At 48.1% G+C, this 16,340-nt stretch overlaps 1 protein-coding gene across 1 annotated transcript in view; it reads left to right on the forward strand.

The window, feature by feature from the left end:
* SLC14A2 (solute carrier family 14 member 2) overlaps positions 1-15,903 on the forward strand; it is a 52,861-nt gene extending 36,958 nt beyond the window's left edge. Inside the window, exons 10-19 of the mRNA XM_054583855.1 lie at positions 2,480-2,602; positions 4,794-4,876; positions 5,592-5,751; positions 6,465-6,654; positions 6,986-7,114; positions 8,016-8,208; positions 10,748-10,895; positions 11,560-11,694; positions 12,775-12,824; positions 15,703-15,903. Of these exons, the coding sequence (XP_054439830.1) occupies positions 2,480-2,602; positions 4,794-4,876; positions 5,592-5,751; positions 6,465-6,654; positions 6,986-7,114; positions 8,016-8,208; positions 10,748-10,895; positions 11,560-11,694; positions 12,775-12,824; positions 15,703-15,903 (1,412 nt within the window). The remainder of the gene's footprint in view (positions 1-2,479; positions 2,603-4,793; positions 4,877-5,591; positions 5,752-6,464; positions 6,655-6,985; positions 7,115-8,015; positions 8,209-10,747; positions 10,896-11,559; positions 11,695-12,774; positions 12,825-15,702) is intronic.
* The last annotated feature ends 437 nt before the right edge of the window (positions 15,904-16,340 follow it).

Raw genomic sequence — 16,340 nt, forward strand, 5'->3', positions numbered from 1 at the left:
AGGAGCTTCTTCCTCACCCTAAGCCAAGAGGGATGGGACGTGGTCGCATGTTTTACCTTGCAATCTGAGAGTGCAGACAAACCCCTGTCCTGCCCACACATTTCCCACACACTCTCTGGTTATTGGCTATGATATATTCTGAGCTTTGCTAAAATCGTTTCTAGGTGACCAGTGTGATTCAGACCAGGGCTTTCAAACTTTGATGGGCACACAAGTCAGCTGTAGAACTCTATTTTAAAAAAAAAAAACAAAAACAGATTCCCATTTGATCAGTCTGGGATAGGGCCCAGAGCCTGCCTTTCAAACAAGCCCCCGTTGACCTCCATGAATCTGGTCCACAAACCAGGCTCTGAGCAACAGAGATGCAGAGGCAAGGACTGAGGACTGGGAGTCACACAGCTCGCTGTCTGTAGGCTCCTTCAGAAATTATTCAGAGCCTTCATTTCCCATCTTTTGGAGATAACACTGCCCCCTCTAACAGTTTAAAGGTACTATTAAAAGGACCACGTGAGTTAACTTAGAAAGTGTGCAAACGTAACAGTGGTGTGAATGTCTCCGCTATTCCTGGCAACCACTAGATATCTAACTCTGGTGTTCACCGGAACCCCAAGCAGAATGTGTTAAAACTGCATGCTTGGGGACCAACAAACACTCTAACTAACAGACCTGGGTGGGCATGGGAGCATGCATTTTAACAAGCCACCAAGCTGGTGTGATGCTGTCAGTTCTCAGACCACACACTCTGAGAAATCCTGTTCCATGTGACAAGAGTGCTCTGCTCTCCCCATGTGTGCAAATTTAAAAAAAAATAAGGTACAGCAGAGGGTTTCTTGTAGCTAGCTGGTCCCAGATTCAGGACTGTTACTGCACCATAGATTGGTGCTTGTCACACTTTAATGTGCACAGACCTCACTCAGGAAATCTGGCTGAAATACAGATTGTGATTTTATCAGTCTGGGTGGAACCTGAGATTCTGCATTTTTTTCTTTTTTTATGTTTGAAGCCATGAGCTTTATTTTTTTTAATTTTTTTTCCATTGTTCAAGTACAGTTGTCTCCATTTTCCTGCCACCACTTTCCCCTGCCCCACCCATACCCACCCCCCACACTCTGTCCTCCCCCACTTTGGCTTTGTCCATGAGTCCTTTATACATGTTCCTTGACTTGACCCTCCCCCTTCTTTTCCCTGTTACCCCCCTCTCTCCTCCCCTCTGGTTACTGTCAGTTCGTTTTTTCTTTCAGTGTTTCTGGTTATACTTTTTTTGCTTGTTTGTTTTGTTGATTAGGTTCCACTTATAGGTGAGATCATATGGTATTTGTCTTTCACCACCTGGCTTATTTCACTTAGCATAATGCTCTCCAGTTCCATCTATGCTGTTGTGGAGGGTAGGAATTCCCTCTTTCTTTCTACTGTGTAGTACTCCATTGTGTAAATGTACCACAGTTTTTTGATCCACTCATTTATTGATAGGCACTTAGGTTGCATCCAGCACTTGGCTATTGTAAATTGTGCTGCTATGAACATTGGGGTGCATAGGTTCTTTTGAATTGGTGTTTTGGGATTCTTAGGGTATAATCCCAGAAGTGGATTTGCTGGTTCAAAAGGCAGTTCCATTTTTAGCTTTTGAGGAAATTCCAAACTGTTTTCCATCAGTCTACATTCCCACCAACAGTGCACTAGGGTTCCCTTTTCTCTACAACCTCTCCAGCACTTGCTGTTTGTTGATTTGTTTATGATGGCCATTCTGACTGGTGTAAAGTGGTATCTCATTGCGGTTTTAATTTGCATTTCTCTGATGGCTAGTGATGCTGAGTATCCTTTCATGTCTCTGGGCCCTCTGTATGTCCTCCTCAGAGAAGTGCCTGTCTATTCAGATCCCAGATGATGCTGATCAGGGGACCACACTTGGAGTAGCAAGGACTATATCAGCAGTTCTCAGCTTGAGCTGCCCACTACAGCCATCTTCTAAATGCTACAAGCATTTAGAGACTTTAATTAATCTACATTGATCTGGGGTAGGGTTCAGGCAGTTTTAAAGTACCCACATGATTCTAATGTGCAGCCAGCATTGAGGGGCCCCTGGCACGCAGACTCCCTGCCACAGATGGAAACCGAGGTGCTGGCTGAAGGACAGATACAGGCAGTCAGCTGGGGTCCACCCCTCAGGCCAGTCCAACGTCAGGTGAAAGGAGTCTTAGACTAGATCCTTGCTGGAGAAGTAGGCAGACTAGCTCGTGGTCTCTTGACACTGATGGGTGTCTGTGGCCTGGCTTCAGTGGGGAAAGGGGTAGAAGCTTTAACGGGAGGAATAGAGAAGCTGGATGTTTAGCAGGCACTGAGGCAGTGACTACTGCAGCTTCAGACCACAAGGCTCTTTCTTTTCCAGCTTCTGCCTGTGATTTCTCCTGCACTCTGCGTGGCTCTCACAGGGTATGGACCAGGGCGGGATACTGACCTGTGCCGTTTTGCCCCTGCCTAGGCGGTGGTGGGGAGCCACCAGTCACGACAAGCCCCAAGGCCGATGAGGGCTCAGAGGCCGTGCTGCCCAAGCCCAGGAGTGTGTTCCACATCGAGTGGTCATCCATTCGGAGGAGGAGCAAAGGTGTGCGCTTCCTCCCCCTCACTCTCGGGTCCTTGATTTACTCATCTCTAAAATGAGGACAATGGCAGCACCGACTTCACAGGGTGGTGGGGAGAGCCACGAGGGTCAGGCTTATCACAGACAACCTCTGACCTCAGCCACAGGTCCCCATGTCTAGACTCTCCTGGGCTGTGAGACTAAACAGGCAGCGGACTCTGCAGGTCAAGGCTGGGAGGTCTCCAACTTGGCTGCCCATTGGAGTGACCTGCATCCCCTCGTGGAAGGCTCTAATTTAATTCTTCTGGGGAGCAACCTGGGTGGGCTTAAGGATCTTTAAAAGCTCTCTGTGAGATTCTGTTTGCTGCCAGGTCACAAACCACTGGCCTAGGAGGCTGGAGATGACCAGCGCTTGGTGCTGCAGCGGTGCAGATGCCAAGGCCAAAGGGACAGGTGGAGAGGCGGGGAGGGGAGGGCGCTCCCGACAGCCAAGACTGGGGTCCCAAGTGAGCCAGTCGGGGAGCCAGAAACTTGGCTTTAGAAGCTGAGAACATGTTGTGGCAAACAGGAAGGAGTTGGGGAGTGGGGCTGGAGGGTCTCCCCAACCTGCTGCAAGGTTGGAGCAACCTCGTGAAAAGCCAGGGCAGAGACCATCTAATTCTGTCCCCCAAGCCCCAGAGAGGAGGGCTGTCTTGCCCAGAGTCACCCAACTGGAGAGGGGCACTGCAAGGAACAAAACTGATTCCTGGCTACTGTCCTTTTTACATCACCTGCTTCTCAGAAGTGACTTACTTGCTCCAGGTCATCTGAGCCTCTCCTTTCCCACCCAAAGTAGCCAACCCAGAGAAATGGGCCTGGGGTGTTACAAAACCATCACACAGGGTGGAGAGGGCATCAAGATATGTCAAGGCCCTTCTAGCCTGGGAGTTTGCTTTTGTTGGGCCCCGAGCATGGTGTGGAAGAGAGCATGGCTTGCCTGAAAAAGTTAACACTGTTCCTCCAAGCATCCTCCTCTAGTAGTGGTTTGGAGCTGGGCTGCATGTGGGCCTAGCAGAGAACCCTGTGCAAAGGAGCTTGGGAGGTGGAGCTTGGTCACAATTGCTGAAGAGCTGGCAGGCCACGGGGAGCTTCAGCCAGAAGCAGTGGGTCCATTGGGATGTCACACACGATGGCCTCAGAGTCTAGAGGGATCTTCTTAGTTTCCTACTCTTCCTTTTTAAGATTCCAAACATGAATTTGTTTCTCATGCATAGTGTACCTTCCCAAAACAATGATATTTGCAAACCCTCCCCCTTCAAGAGTGGGAACATGGTGCCTTGGATGCATTCCTTCTAGTGGTTAAGTGCTCTGAAGACTCAGGAACACATCACGACTGCGACCTGCCTATTCAGCCTGAAAATACAGAGCGTTCAGTCCAGCCTCCCATTCTCACACTTGACCACAAGAGGGAACCAGAGCACCAAGACCAAAACTTCAAGGGCCCTAAATTCTTTTACTATGTATAAAACCCTACTGAAATTGTCCATCTTTAAAATAAAATGATCTGGTAACAATGAAAAATATGTTTAGAACCACTTTATGAGAGTTCTTTAGAATTACAAGGACATGCCAAAGTCCATTTCAAGTAATGACATGGATATCACTTTTCTTACTTCGACTAGACGTTGCTGCTAAAATGCCTAAAATTCCAAGACATACGGCTAAAAAAGAGACCCAGACAGCCCTAGGTCATCCAGCTGGGAAGAGGCATGGGCAAATGCAAGCAGATCTTGCATGGCTCAGGCAGCTTAATACTTTATGAGCAATAGTGCCCAAGTTCCTTTCTTTGCACACCTACAAGTTGTCCGTGTGGTATACAAGAAGGAACCCTGGATTTGGAGATCATGGACAAGTCAGTGTTTCCTCATCTAAAAAATATAAAGGTTGAGATAAATCAGTTTGTTAACTAAAGATCGATCGAAACTTTAGACTCCTTAAACTCCTGTAAAATGTTTACATGAAGATATGCATTTTTTTCCTAAAAAGAAAGCCCAAATGGGTTCATAACCAGTAAAAGAAAAAAAAAAGGACCTTCCAGCTGAAAGATGCCATGGCCCTGGGCTTTCTCTAGCGGAACAAGAAAGAGAGATATTCCCATTCCAGCCTTCCAAGAAATTTGCTGCTCAGGGCCAGGATACAGGTATCCTAATTGATGTTTTTTTCCTTCCAACTCCAGTGTTTGGGAAAGGCGAACACCAGGAGAGACAAACTAAAGACCCTTTCCCCTATCAATACCGGAAGCCCACGGTTGAGTTGCTGGTGAGTAACATGTGGCCTGAGCTAGGGCAGCACCCCACGCCACGGAGCCTGTGGCTGCAGACTCTGAGGTCTGGGAAAGGCGTTCTCTAGTTTGAGCAAACTTTTCTTGAATTCATGTTTCCAGAAACATAATTACCTGGGATAAAAATGTCCATTTTTTGCAGTTTACTTTATAAAGTTTCATATCCCTTTTCTTTGAATTCCTATTATCCATCTTCCTCTAACTCCAGCATTTAAGCATTTAGGAAATGAGCTAGAGCCAATTTTCACAAACAGAATCTTTACATGTTTAATTTTATGGGCAGTCTCATTTTAATGCTGAGGAGGGATGATTTCTTCTGGAAAGCATGTGGTATAGTGGAAGTAATGTTTCTTTAAAAAAAAAAAACAACAACTAAAGATCTGTGGTTAAATCCCAATTCTACTGTTCAACCTTGAGGTCTGCCAATCAGTAAACCTCTCGATGCCTGAGCCCTCCCTCATCCATGAGTGAGAAGGAGAATGAAGATACTGCCTTGTTGTATTTCAAGGTTGTTGCTCATCTTAACTGAGGTGATGTGATAAGCAAAATCAAAGATATTCTAGTCTACAGAAACAAAGATGTGATTAAATAGCAATGTCACTAAATGCCAAATGAAAATCTTAGCTTCGGCCACTTCTCAGCATGAGAAGCACAGGCTGGGGGGCTTCTTACCCATGCCTTGTCCCGGGGCAGGACCTGGACGCCATGGAGGAGAGCTCAGAGATAAAGGCAGCCTCGAGCAGTTCCAGAGCAGCCTGGATCCAAGGTTACCTGGCAGCCTACGGGAGAAGGGTCAGCAAAGCCCTCAGCTACGTCACGGGAGAGATGAAGGAGTGCGGAGAGGGGCTTAAAGGTAAAGGGTCTGTGAGAAGGTCACCTCCAGTTGTCCATCAGCAAACACTTGGCCATGGTTCTCTATGAGCCAGACTGAGTTCTATCTTGCAAAGACAGGAGTGTTGCTGTTAGAACAGACTCACAGTCCCTTCGGATGTAACCCCAGTCCCTGTAAGTGCGCAGGCTCCCATTGCTGAACATAATGGATATGCTTCTCAGATGGCCCCTCACAGGCCTGCAGCCAGGCATTTTAGCACTGGGCTTCTGGAGCCAGCATTCTGGAAAAAACTGTCTGTCCCATGGATGGCTCATGGGAGAACTATGTCTACTATTCCAGTAGATCCTCTTTGATCTTTGAGCAGTGACTTCCTCAGAGCTCAAGCCATGGGTTTGACACCCTCTATGAAACAAGAGAGTTTTATTCCTGGATCCATCTTCTTGAAAATTTATGCCATTCTCATGGGGGCACAGGTAGCTCAGGGCACCCCCTGCTAGAAAAACAACCTAATGACCACAACCAATTAGCAGTGGGCCTGAAGAGTTCTCTGGGCAGTCAAGTGGCCTCTTGGTTCCTTGGTTTATCCTCTTCTGTGGCAGGTGACAGCGGTGGGCTGGCTCCCTGCAAACCCACTTTGGGTGTGGACCTCCCCTCACACCCTCCACTTGGCCTCTGGGGACTGGCCCAGGGCCGCCATACCTGAGCATTGACTCACTGCCCCGGTTCCATTTCAGACAAATCCCCGGTGTTTCAGTTCCTCGACTGGGTCCTCCGGGGGACATCTCAGGTGATGTTTGTGAACAACCCCCTCAGTGGCATCCTCATCGTCCTCGGCCTCTTCGTCCAGAACCCCTGGTGGGCCATCTCAGGCTGCTTGGGCACCATTGTGTCCACTCTGACAGCCCTCGTCCTCAGTCAGGACAAGTAAGTTCTAAGAGAGCCAGGGTCCCAGCAGGAGGCCAGGGGTCACTCTCTGTGGGGACCATTGCCACCTTCCATCCCCTCACTGCTTGGCTCCCAGCTCAGAAACGCCTCAAAATGAGGACACCGATAACTAAACACAACCATTCCCTGATGATTTCGTAACTGCTATGTGTCATCTAGGGGCATGGTCAAGAGGGGTCATCTCTTTGAAGGTGTGTGTTGTCAAGCCCCGGCTGAGAAAAATCTGACACGGAAGGGAAATCGAGATGGCAGCCCCTCTCCACTGGGCCTCGGGGAGCCCCCACTTCCCCAGCCTTCCTCTCTCCCCCAGATCGGCCATCGCAGCAGGACTGCAGGGCTACAACGGGGTGCTGGTGGGGCTGCTGATGGCTGTCTTCTCAGACAAAGGCGACTATTATTGGTGGCTCTTGCTCCCTGTCATCATGATGTCCATGTCTTGGTAAGTGGGCTTCTGAGACTGTGGGTGCAGCTCAGGGACTGCCGGTGTTTTTATCCCAACTCCATGGCTGTCTGTCTAAACTCACTGTTAAAGTGGCATTCACTCAGCTGGCACATCAGAAACTTCCACCGGAAATAACTAACGTCTTGCAATGTCAGCATTGTGCTAGGTGGCCTAGGGACAGCATCACGTTACCTAGCATCATTTACTTCTCTTTTTCTTTTTCTAAGACCTAAAAGGGTTTCTGGCCCTGCCCTCCCAGGGTACAGAGAAAGTAGCTGAGGGGTACATAGGTTAAGAGCCACACCATGGGGTCCCATCAGTTTCTGAAAACCTCCTTCCTCCCGCTGCCACCCACCCCCACCCCCAGACTTTCCCCTGCCCTTGGGACTCCTGACCAAACTGGGACAACCTCCCAGTGTAGGCCGAAGGCCCAGGCACCAGGTAGAGCCCTCAGAATGCCAGGCCCTCGCTCCTCCTTCCCCTTCAGAGCGTGCAGGGCACTCGGGCCATGAGGCTTAGTGCTCTCAGCTGCTCAACAAACTTCTGCTGCTTGAGTGAGTGCCGTTCCCTGCCTCATCGCTCCCCCAACCTGTCCTCTCTCCTCGTGCTTGGACATGGAACTATATGACTTTTTAAGGAAGTTTCGTGACTCCTTGCCTTCAGACGTTCCCCCAGGAAGTGCTCCTTCTCAAGCTGAGCCTAGGCATCTGCCCTGTCACTGTGCCAGGACAGGGAGGAAGAGGCCCAGGGGAAGGGCTGCCCAGGGCCAGCCAGGTGCAGGTGGCGTGCCCAGCAGCCTGCTTCCCCCAGGACAGCACAGGGAGCACCCTGCTCCCGCTCAGTCTCGTGTCAGCATCTAGGGCTTCTTGAACTGTATCTCCTCTGCCTCTCCCGTCAGCCCCATCCTCTCCAGCGCCCTGGGCACCATCTTCAGCAAGTGGGACCTCCCGGTGTTCACGCTGCCCTTCAACATCACGGTGACCCTGTACCTGGCAGCCACAGGACACTACAACCTCTTCTTCCCCACGACGCTGCTGCAGCCTGCCTCCTCTGTGCCCAACATCACCTGGTCGGAGATCCAAGTGCCTTTGGTAGGTACTGGGGAAGGTGGAAAGACAGCATGTGTTGAAACTGAATGTTGAAGTGGCACTGACATATTTTGCACATAAGAAACATCCACGAGTAATAACTACTATTCACCATTATACAGCGAGGGACACTCTACACACAATTTGTCATTAGCCGCCGTCTTTTTCTTATTTCCTTTCTAACAAAGAGCTAGAAAAGCCATTTCCGCTTCCACAGAGGAGGAAATGGAGGCCAGGTTGAGGCGCAGCTTATTGGTGAAGAGCAACGTCAAGACTAGAACTCTGGCCTCCTGTCTTGCTAGACCCGGGTTCTTTCTTTTTTTCCTTTTTGTAGAAGCCTTTTTGATGCTTTATTCCAGTTTTTAATCCAGTTTACGCCTTGTATTTTCTTTCACCCAGCCTCGTTGAAACATGAAAGACGTGCGCGTCACACCGCCATCTATCGGCGAAGGCATCCTCTGCTCCGCCCTCCAGAGTTAACTCCACTCGCTCTCTGAGGCGTGCTCTCGCTTTAAAGCACAGGTGTTCCTCCATTAAAACATGCATATATAACAGAGCTTTTAAAGTTTTTTACAAGGATTCTGTATATAATGCTGGCCTCTGGAAGGCTGCCAAGATAATTAATAAGAAGCTACACTAAGAGCATTCAATCAGCCTGGAGAAATGAGCCCATTAGCCTCCTTATCTAAGTGGACACGTTTTCTCTGCTGCCCCCCACCTTCCGGTACACTGAACAACCCCCCGACCAGGCTCCCTCAGAAACTCCGTTATTGGCAATTCATCATCTAACCACAAAACCACTTGCCCTTGTTGAAAGAACTTTTGGAACTAATGTTGTCTAATTTCTCCTAGCGTTTCATAGTCTGCAACAGCAAGGCGTAGTAGACTGAGCCCTGCACTTGCACAAAAAGCATCATTATTTAAGAAGAGGAATATCCGCATTAGTGCCATTCTTGCAATGTATGCGTGTGTGTGCGTGCGCGTGAGAGAGGGCCTTCGTGAGCCAGCGGCGAGGAAAGGTGCCTTGTTGCAATTCGCTCCCGAGGCTTCCCTTTCATGGTGTTGACCCCATGTATGTCTTCAGGAGGCAAAATCGCTCTAATTGGCGTGCTACAGGGAGATGGTAATATTATAGAAGGCAAATTTAAGATCTTTTGCACTCTCCAGGCCACATTTTCCATGGAAAAGCTACCTAGGAATTTTGTAGAAATGGGGAAAAAAAAATTGGAAATCCTATACAAATATTTTATAACCCCCAAAGTTCCAGGAAAGAAAAATTCCATCTGGGGTGGTTGTTCTTTAGAAATAACTTACTGGACAATTGAATGGATTATGGTCACGATGAAGACGTTTTGTCTTGTGATCACCCCATGAGAGCCTTGAGTTTGGGGGACAAAGTAGTAAATGTTAGAGAGAAGATTTAAAACCCATCAGGTTTGAGCCCCCGTGAGTTCCTCGGCACTTGTGGCTACTGGAGAGCCCCCAGGAGGCTGACTGGTGCCACTGCCTCATTATAAAATTCTCGACTGTCCTGCCTTCCCCCGACTTTGGGGATGCCCAAGCCCCCACTCTGTCCTCTGTTCCTGGGGCCACAGGAGGCTGTGCCTGGAGCCGCTGCCGCGTCCTCCTGTCTAACGCACCCCCATGGGGCAGAGGACACAGCCTAACAGAAGACCTGCCTCATCGTAAGATACACGTGTTCTGGCCCCAAGCCTCTGCTTCTCCTCAGCTCCCTGCCCAGGGGGTGAGTCAAACCCCAGTGCCTTCCAGCATAGCCAAGAGCCTCTTCCCTTAAACACTTTCCCAGCTCAAGGGCCCTTGGCCAAACTCCCACTACACAGGATCCAATCCCAGTCCCCGGGGAAGGCTGCATGCCCAGGATCCTTTTCCCAAACGCAGGGCATGCGTGCCAGTGCCCCCAGGCCCTGGACCCTGGCCTCCTCAAACCCTCTGTCGTGCTCAGACAACCTCTCCGCCCATGAGATGCGTGGGAGCCAGCTGCCAGCAGAGTGCTCATCGATCAGTCACCATTTGATGATTTCGCCATCAAAGCAGATGCAGCGATACCACCTTCTCAGGGCTCCCCTGTGTGTGCTAGTCCACTTGCTCACCCGGACCAGACTCACGTGGCTCCAGCCCAGACATGTCGTTCTTGGAAACACAAAGGGCCATTTTTCCATATCATCTTTAGCCCTCTAGTCATCTTTTTATCTTTAAAAAGAATGTTACCAGAGGGTTTTTAAACCACAACTTTGATCGGACATCTCCTACTTTTCTAATAAATAATACCCTCACTTGAAAGGTCTTCAGTTTCCCTTCATTCAGTTTATACTCATGTTTCTAAACCAAGGAAACTTAACATTATAACCCCTTACTGTTCTACAAACTCAAGATTAAAACAACTAAAATTCACGTTCCTGTCAGATTTAATCTATTTGAAAATATCTTGGAAATCTCTTGCAAAATGTTGGTGGGGAGGGTTTGGCGCCAAATTTTTTTCCAGCCGAGGGTAACATTGTCTCTCTGCATGTGATACCTACAGCTTTTGAGAGCCATCCCTGTTGGAATCGGCCAAGTGTACGGCTGTGACAACCCCTGGACTGGAGGCATTTTCCTCATAGCTTTGTTCATAGCTTCGCCTCTTATTTGCTTGCACGCTGCGATTGGATCCACCATGGGGATGTTAGCAGGTTAGTGTCTTCACTTCTCCCTTACTAATGAGCCATGAGGATGTTAGTGCCTGGGACCGACTCCAAAGAAAATGGTGACATGTGTCTTCAATGCTTCACCTACTTATTTCTGTAAACTTTCCCTCATTTTATTGTACCATGTTTTTTGTATTTCGGGTGCCAATGCCCTTATGCTCCTGTGGGCAAAACTGCCCTCAAGAAAAACTTTGGTGTTTGTCATTTACACCTTAGTATAAATTTAAAGTTTGGGAGAGGTTTCTTCCAGGAGTGTTTATATTTTAAGTCTCATATTTAATGATGATACAAAGGATGTATTCTCCGTTAGAGAACGTTAAGATATCAGTGAGGAAGAGGCCGTCCTCTTTTTGGCCAGGGAAGGACCATCTCTGGACTGCTTAAATCAGACTTCAGAGTTCGTTCTCAAAGGGTCTCTTCTACCCATAACAGCTTCACCTTTAATATGCATGTGAGCTGGTGGCCATTTGTTTCCTGTAGGTGTTTTTTCACTGAATAAAATCATAAATTCCTTCTTATAAATGCCTAAGAGGATCATTAGTCTGGGTTTGAGGACCATTAGGTGGGTTTCAGGGCTGGCGGGGGGCCTCAGGACCCCACTCCCACCCCCTACCCACACCCCCAGCACGATGTCTGCCTTTTCTCACAGCTCTCACTCTCGCAACACCCTTTGACTCCATCTACTTCGGCCTGTGTGGCTTCAACAGCACTCTTGCCTGCATCGCCATAGGGGGCATGTTCTACGTCATCACCTGGCAGACCCACCTCCTCGCCATTGCCTGCGGTAGGTACTGCCAGTGAATCCCCTTTGCACCAAAAAACATGACTGGACCCATCCCCTCAAGGAAAACCACCCTGTGAAAATCCTCCGATCCGTCAAAGATTAAAGCGAAGATCATCTGCTTTATAAAAGGGTTTTTATTTTAAACTGTTTTGAATGATTGGTTAGGGATGAATATATTAAAAATCTTTCTCACTGTATGCAAAGTGTTCAGCCACTTGAAGAAGACAGACTTTTTAGATGGCACTTGTTTGGTTGTTATTCATGGGCTCTCTCTCCTGTGACCACCACCTTCCTGGCTAATGATTGGAACTAACCAAAAGAGCAACTCATATGCAAATTTATTTTTGTATTTGAAGTTGGGCACTTTACATCAGATACAGCGATGAACCTTAAGCACCAAAACATTGACCATGGGAACTTCCCATAGTGCTTAGGTTGTGGGATGTGGTCAGGATTACTACCAGCTGGGCACTCAGTAACTCTCTGCCAAAGGGTTGTTGTTAACATCCTAGGAACAATTGGGATGCTTTTAGTTGAGAAATTGAAGACTCACGAGCGAAGCCCAAGTACCCTGGCCCGTTTTCACAGAACCTCACCAACAGCTGGCACTTGGCTCTTCCCAGGGGCCAGCCTGGCTGTACCCTCCCCATGCAGGGCCTGGGAGATGAGGTAGTCGGCACACTTGGTCTTCCTCCCTGGTAACCCATATTATTTTCATAAATTGTGATGAAATATCCCAACAGGGAGTCCTGGGATTCACTCCTCTTGGCTGGATAGTAAAATTTTCATGTATGGTTGATGCCACTAAATGCTCCTTTGCTAGAATGCAAGGTGGTGGGACCCAAGAGAACCGTAACAGCTCAATTCTAGCCCTTTTTAACAAAGTTCATCTGTGGCCATAGGTGTGCCAGCATTTGCTGGGAATTTAACACTTTTCTAAGCTGCCAAGCAATGGAAACAAAACTTACCTTTCTGTAATCTAAGAGCGAGCATTTTTGGCATAAACTGTGTGGGGAGAGACTGTGTAGACGAAGGTTGAGGTACTGTTAATTATTCGACTATTTCTTGGTTCTGTTCCAGCCCTGTTTGCAGCCTACCTGGGTGCTGCCCTGGCTAACGTGTTATCTGTGGTGAGTCCACGTGAGCTAAGAATGTGCCACAACACCCTTCCTGGTGTTCTCGCGTCTCCCCAAAGTCAATGCAAAGCCCCTCCTCCAGGAAGCCTTCCCCAGTTCATCCCTCTTGTCTCAAATTCCACTACTCACCTCAGCACCTGCTGGACATAAGAAGCTGGGCCTCAAAAGTTTAAATGTCAGGCGTTGCTCAATCAGACTCATTGTCAGTGGGCCAGCAATTTGAAGAGCATTATCTTATAAATCAAACTCTTTTCTGACAGAACCTTGGGTCTATTGCCCTCTAGAACTAGTTTTAAGTCTTTATTATTCAATGTTTTGTATGTTTATAGATCATCTGCCCAACTAGTTTGTGGGCCAGTTGTTTGTCCCATAGTAACTAGCCTAGTGTCGGGGGTCCTGAGGGAAGGCTTCAGGGAAGACCGGGAGCCAAGCCCAAGTCAAGTCTGAGAAAAACTAGAGCTGACATCTATGGGCACATGCAGCAGCCCGAGAACCCCTCCCATGAGCCCCAGTGCAGGTGGTACATGAGGTTAGGAGGCACCACAGGGCCACCCAGCCCCCCTCACACACAGGGAGAGTCCCAGGCCCAGCACAGAGTGCTTAGCGCTCAGCCTGCAGTCAGTGCCTCCCAACCTTGGATAAGGGGTCAAGGGCACACTTCCCATGGGCTACCAGGAAAAGTCCATTGGTCCTTCAGATAGAGATAGAGGTGGGCATTCCACTCACACTTGTCTAAATCCCTCCTTAGTGAGATTAGACTTGACATGAGAAAGAAGTTTCTAAGCATAGAATTAGCCCTCCCTGATACCATCCAGTGTCCCTCACTGGGCCAAGTCCCTCCTCTGACCCCCATCAAATTTTTTTCACACATCTGCAACAACATGTGACATGCAGTACTGTAATAACTGAAAAGCACATGGGTCCTGTTCCCCCTTCAACCTGCCTGCTCCTTCAGAACAGGGACCCAGTCACATTTTCATCTTTATCTCTAGTACAGATTACAGTGTCCAGCATATAGTAGGTGCTCAAGAACTGCTGAATGGATGAAAACTTACAGTTATGAGCTCCATCACTAGAGCTGGGACTAAATAGCTGACCATCCAAAACACTGAAGGGGGACAGGAGGATAGAGTAGAGCTTCTGAGGCTCTTGCCTGCTCCCATCGTTCTTGTGCCCCAATTCTCCCAATCACCCACCCAGTAAGTACCTGTCATGTGCCTTCCTCAGGCACAGTACCAGAAGGGATATGAAACAGGAGGCTGTGGTTCTTGTTCATAGGCATCTACAGGGTGACTGGCCCTTTCCTCTGTTGCAGAGAAGTTACAGGCTATACCACTCAATTTAGATATTTTTCAAAATGAATTCAAGGTTACTTTTCATGTGCCTATTTTGTTTAACTCACTGTGTGGACCACTCTCAGGGATACAAAAACGTGCAGGTTACTAACACACTCTGAAGGAATTTCCAGTCTTGTGGATATACAAGTGTTGAGTGACATTTATGCGACTGTTCAGGCCCTCCACAGAAGAGAGCACTTAGGGGCTTCCCTCATTTGCTTTCTAACTGGCCTATGTCTGTACAGCCCATGTCTTCAACAATACCACCCTTGGACGATAACCCCAAACTGAGGACTTTCATATGCTCTAAGCACCAGCTCTCTGAGTAGATATTATTATCCCTATCTTATTATTGATGAAATAGTTCTCATAAAGATAGAATGATTACAACAAGGTGATCAGAGCTGAGACTTGGATCTGGGTCTATGGAACTCCCAGTCCACATCCCTCCCACCATAGAACTTGAAGGAGATGCTTCCCCCAAATACCTGGTGCAGTCTTAGGAGGGCTTTGGAAAGACTCATTGAGTGGAGTTATCACCCATGGGTATTCCTTACAGTTGCAGTTCTAGTACAAGGCTGTCATTGTTCTCTTCCAAGCTCCCCTCCGACAGTGCCATCTTTGAACATACACACGACTGGTATTATTACCACCCTGGTATTACCTGAGGTATTCCTTACAATAAAATGGTATTTAGTGGAAAGGTGGCATGGTTTGACCTGCCTCATAGCTGAAACTGCAGGCTCTATGTTAGCAGGCTATCCATTCCAGTTATCTCAAACAAAGAGCAGGGGACGGTATTTAAAAGCTTCAAGGAATGTTAAGAATAAATAAACAGGTCAACACCATGAGAAGGGGAGCTGAGCATAGGTGAGCCTTGAGAAGAGAGGTAGCTACTCTCCAGCTCGAGCTCCTGGGAATAGGATGTCACATCTCGGCCTCTCTCTGTATGTCTGCTCCATTTCCCTGTGTCTTTCTGTGATGACACAGCCCCCAGGTGGCCAACCAGGTCAAGAGCCTCTGGACACAGCCTCTGTGCCTCTTCATTCAAATTCTCAAGGGAGGGCTTCTATTCCCAGAACATCTGCCTACAGGAAGCTGCATTTGAGTCAGGCGTCTGTCTCTGGTCCAATCAGCTGTGACTAAAGAAAAAAGGCCTTAAACTACAAAATGGCTGTCAAAGCCATTCTTTCAACAGGGACAATAGGAGAAGGCAGGAATGGCCACAGTTTCTTAAGTTGGAGATATAGGATGGCCAGGTAACCCAAACAAAACATGTCTCCTATATAAAGGTATATTATAATTGGGTTCAAATAGCTGCATTTTAAAGTGTGTGTGTTCACCTGTAACACTGCCGACTGATACCACTGGCATGGTTTTCTTTCTATTGGTCATCAATTCAGTATTAGTCCTATCAATGCCCACAAAGCATCCCTTCCTCTACCCAGGACTGGAGGTGGTCGGTAATGGCTGATGAAATGGGCACAAGCATCTGATGTAACCAAGGTTCCTCTTGTGTTCTTCCTTCTTCCCAGTTTGGACTACCACCCTGCACTTGGCCCTTCTGCCTCTCTGCACTAACCTTCCTGCTTCTGACAACCAACAACCCCGCCATCTACAAGCTTCCACTCAGCAAAGTCACCTACCCAGAGGCCAACCGCATGTATTATCTGTCCCAGGAGAAAAACAGAAGACCATCAACCATAACAAAGTACCAGGCCTATGATGTCTCCTAAATTGCCTTTTCCAAAACATGTCACTGCAAATTGAGCCTTTAGCACAACATGCATGTACCCAGGCTGAAGGCCAGTTAACCTCTCTTTCTGTCTGTTCTATGATTCTGCCCCCAACCCCAAAGCAAGCCTAGCCTCACTTATTCCCAAGCACAGGGAGAAATTGTGTGGTCACCATTCAGGAACCTTTCCATTCTGAGAAACACAGCACTTATCAAAGGTAGGGTTAGTTTAGACTTTGTGCAGCTCATTCCATAAGAGCTTCCTTTAATGGGAATAGTCCCTTTTCTGGCAAAATAAGCCACATCCCTAAAGAGAACTCACCAAGAAGAGGACAGAGGATGGTGACATGGTCATCCAACTCAGTCATCCAATGCAGCAATGTGGTGTCAGGGAAAATGCATTAGACTAGAAGGCAAGGGCTGGTTCTGCCCCAGCTC

This window comes from Pteronotus mesoamericanus, unplaced genomic scaffold (assembly GCF_021234165.1).
Source record: "Pteronotus mesoamericanus isolate MK-2021 breed Mesoamerican mustached bat unplaced genomic scaffold, CSHL_Meso_final contig_74, whole genome shotgun sequence".
Classification (NCBI taxonomy): domain Eukaryota; kingdom Metazoa; phylum Chordata; class Mammalia; order Chiroptera; family Mormoopidae; genus Pteronotus; species Pteronotus mesoamericanus.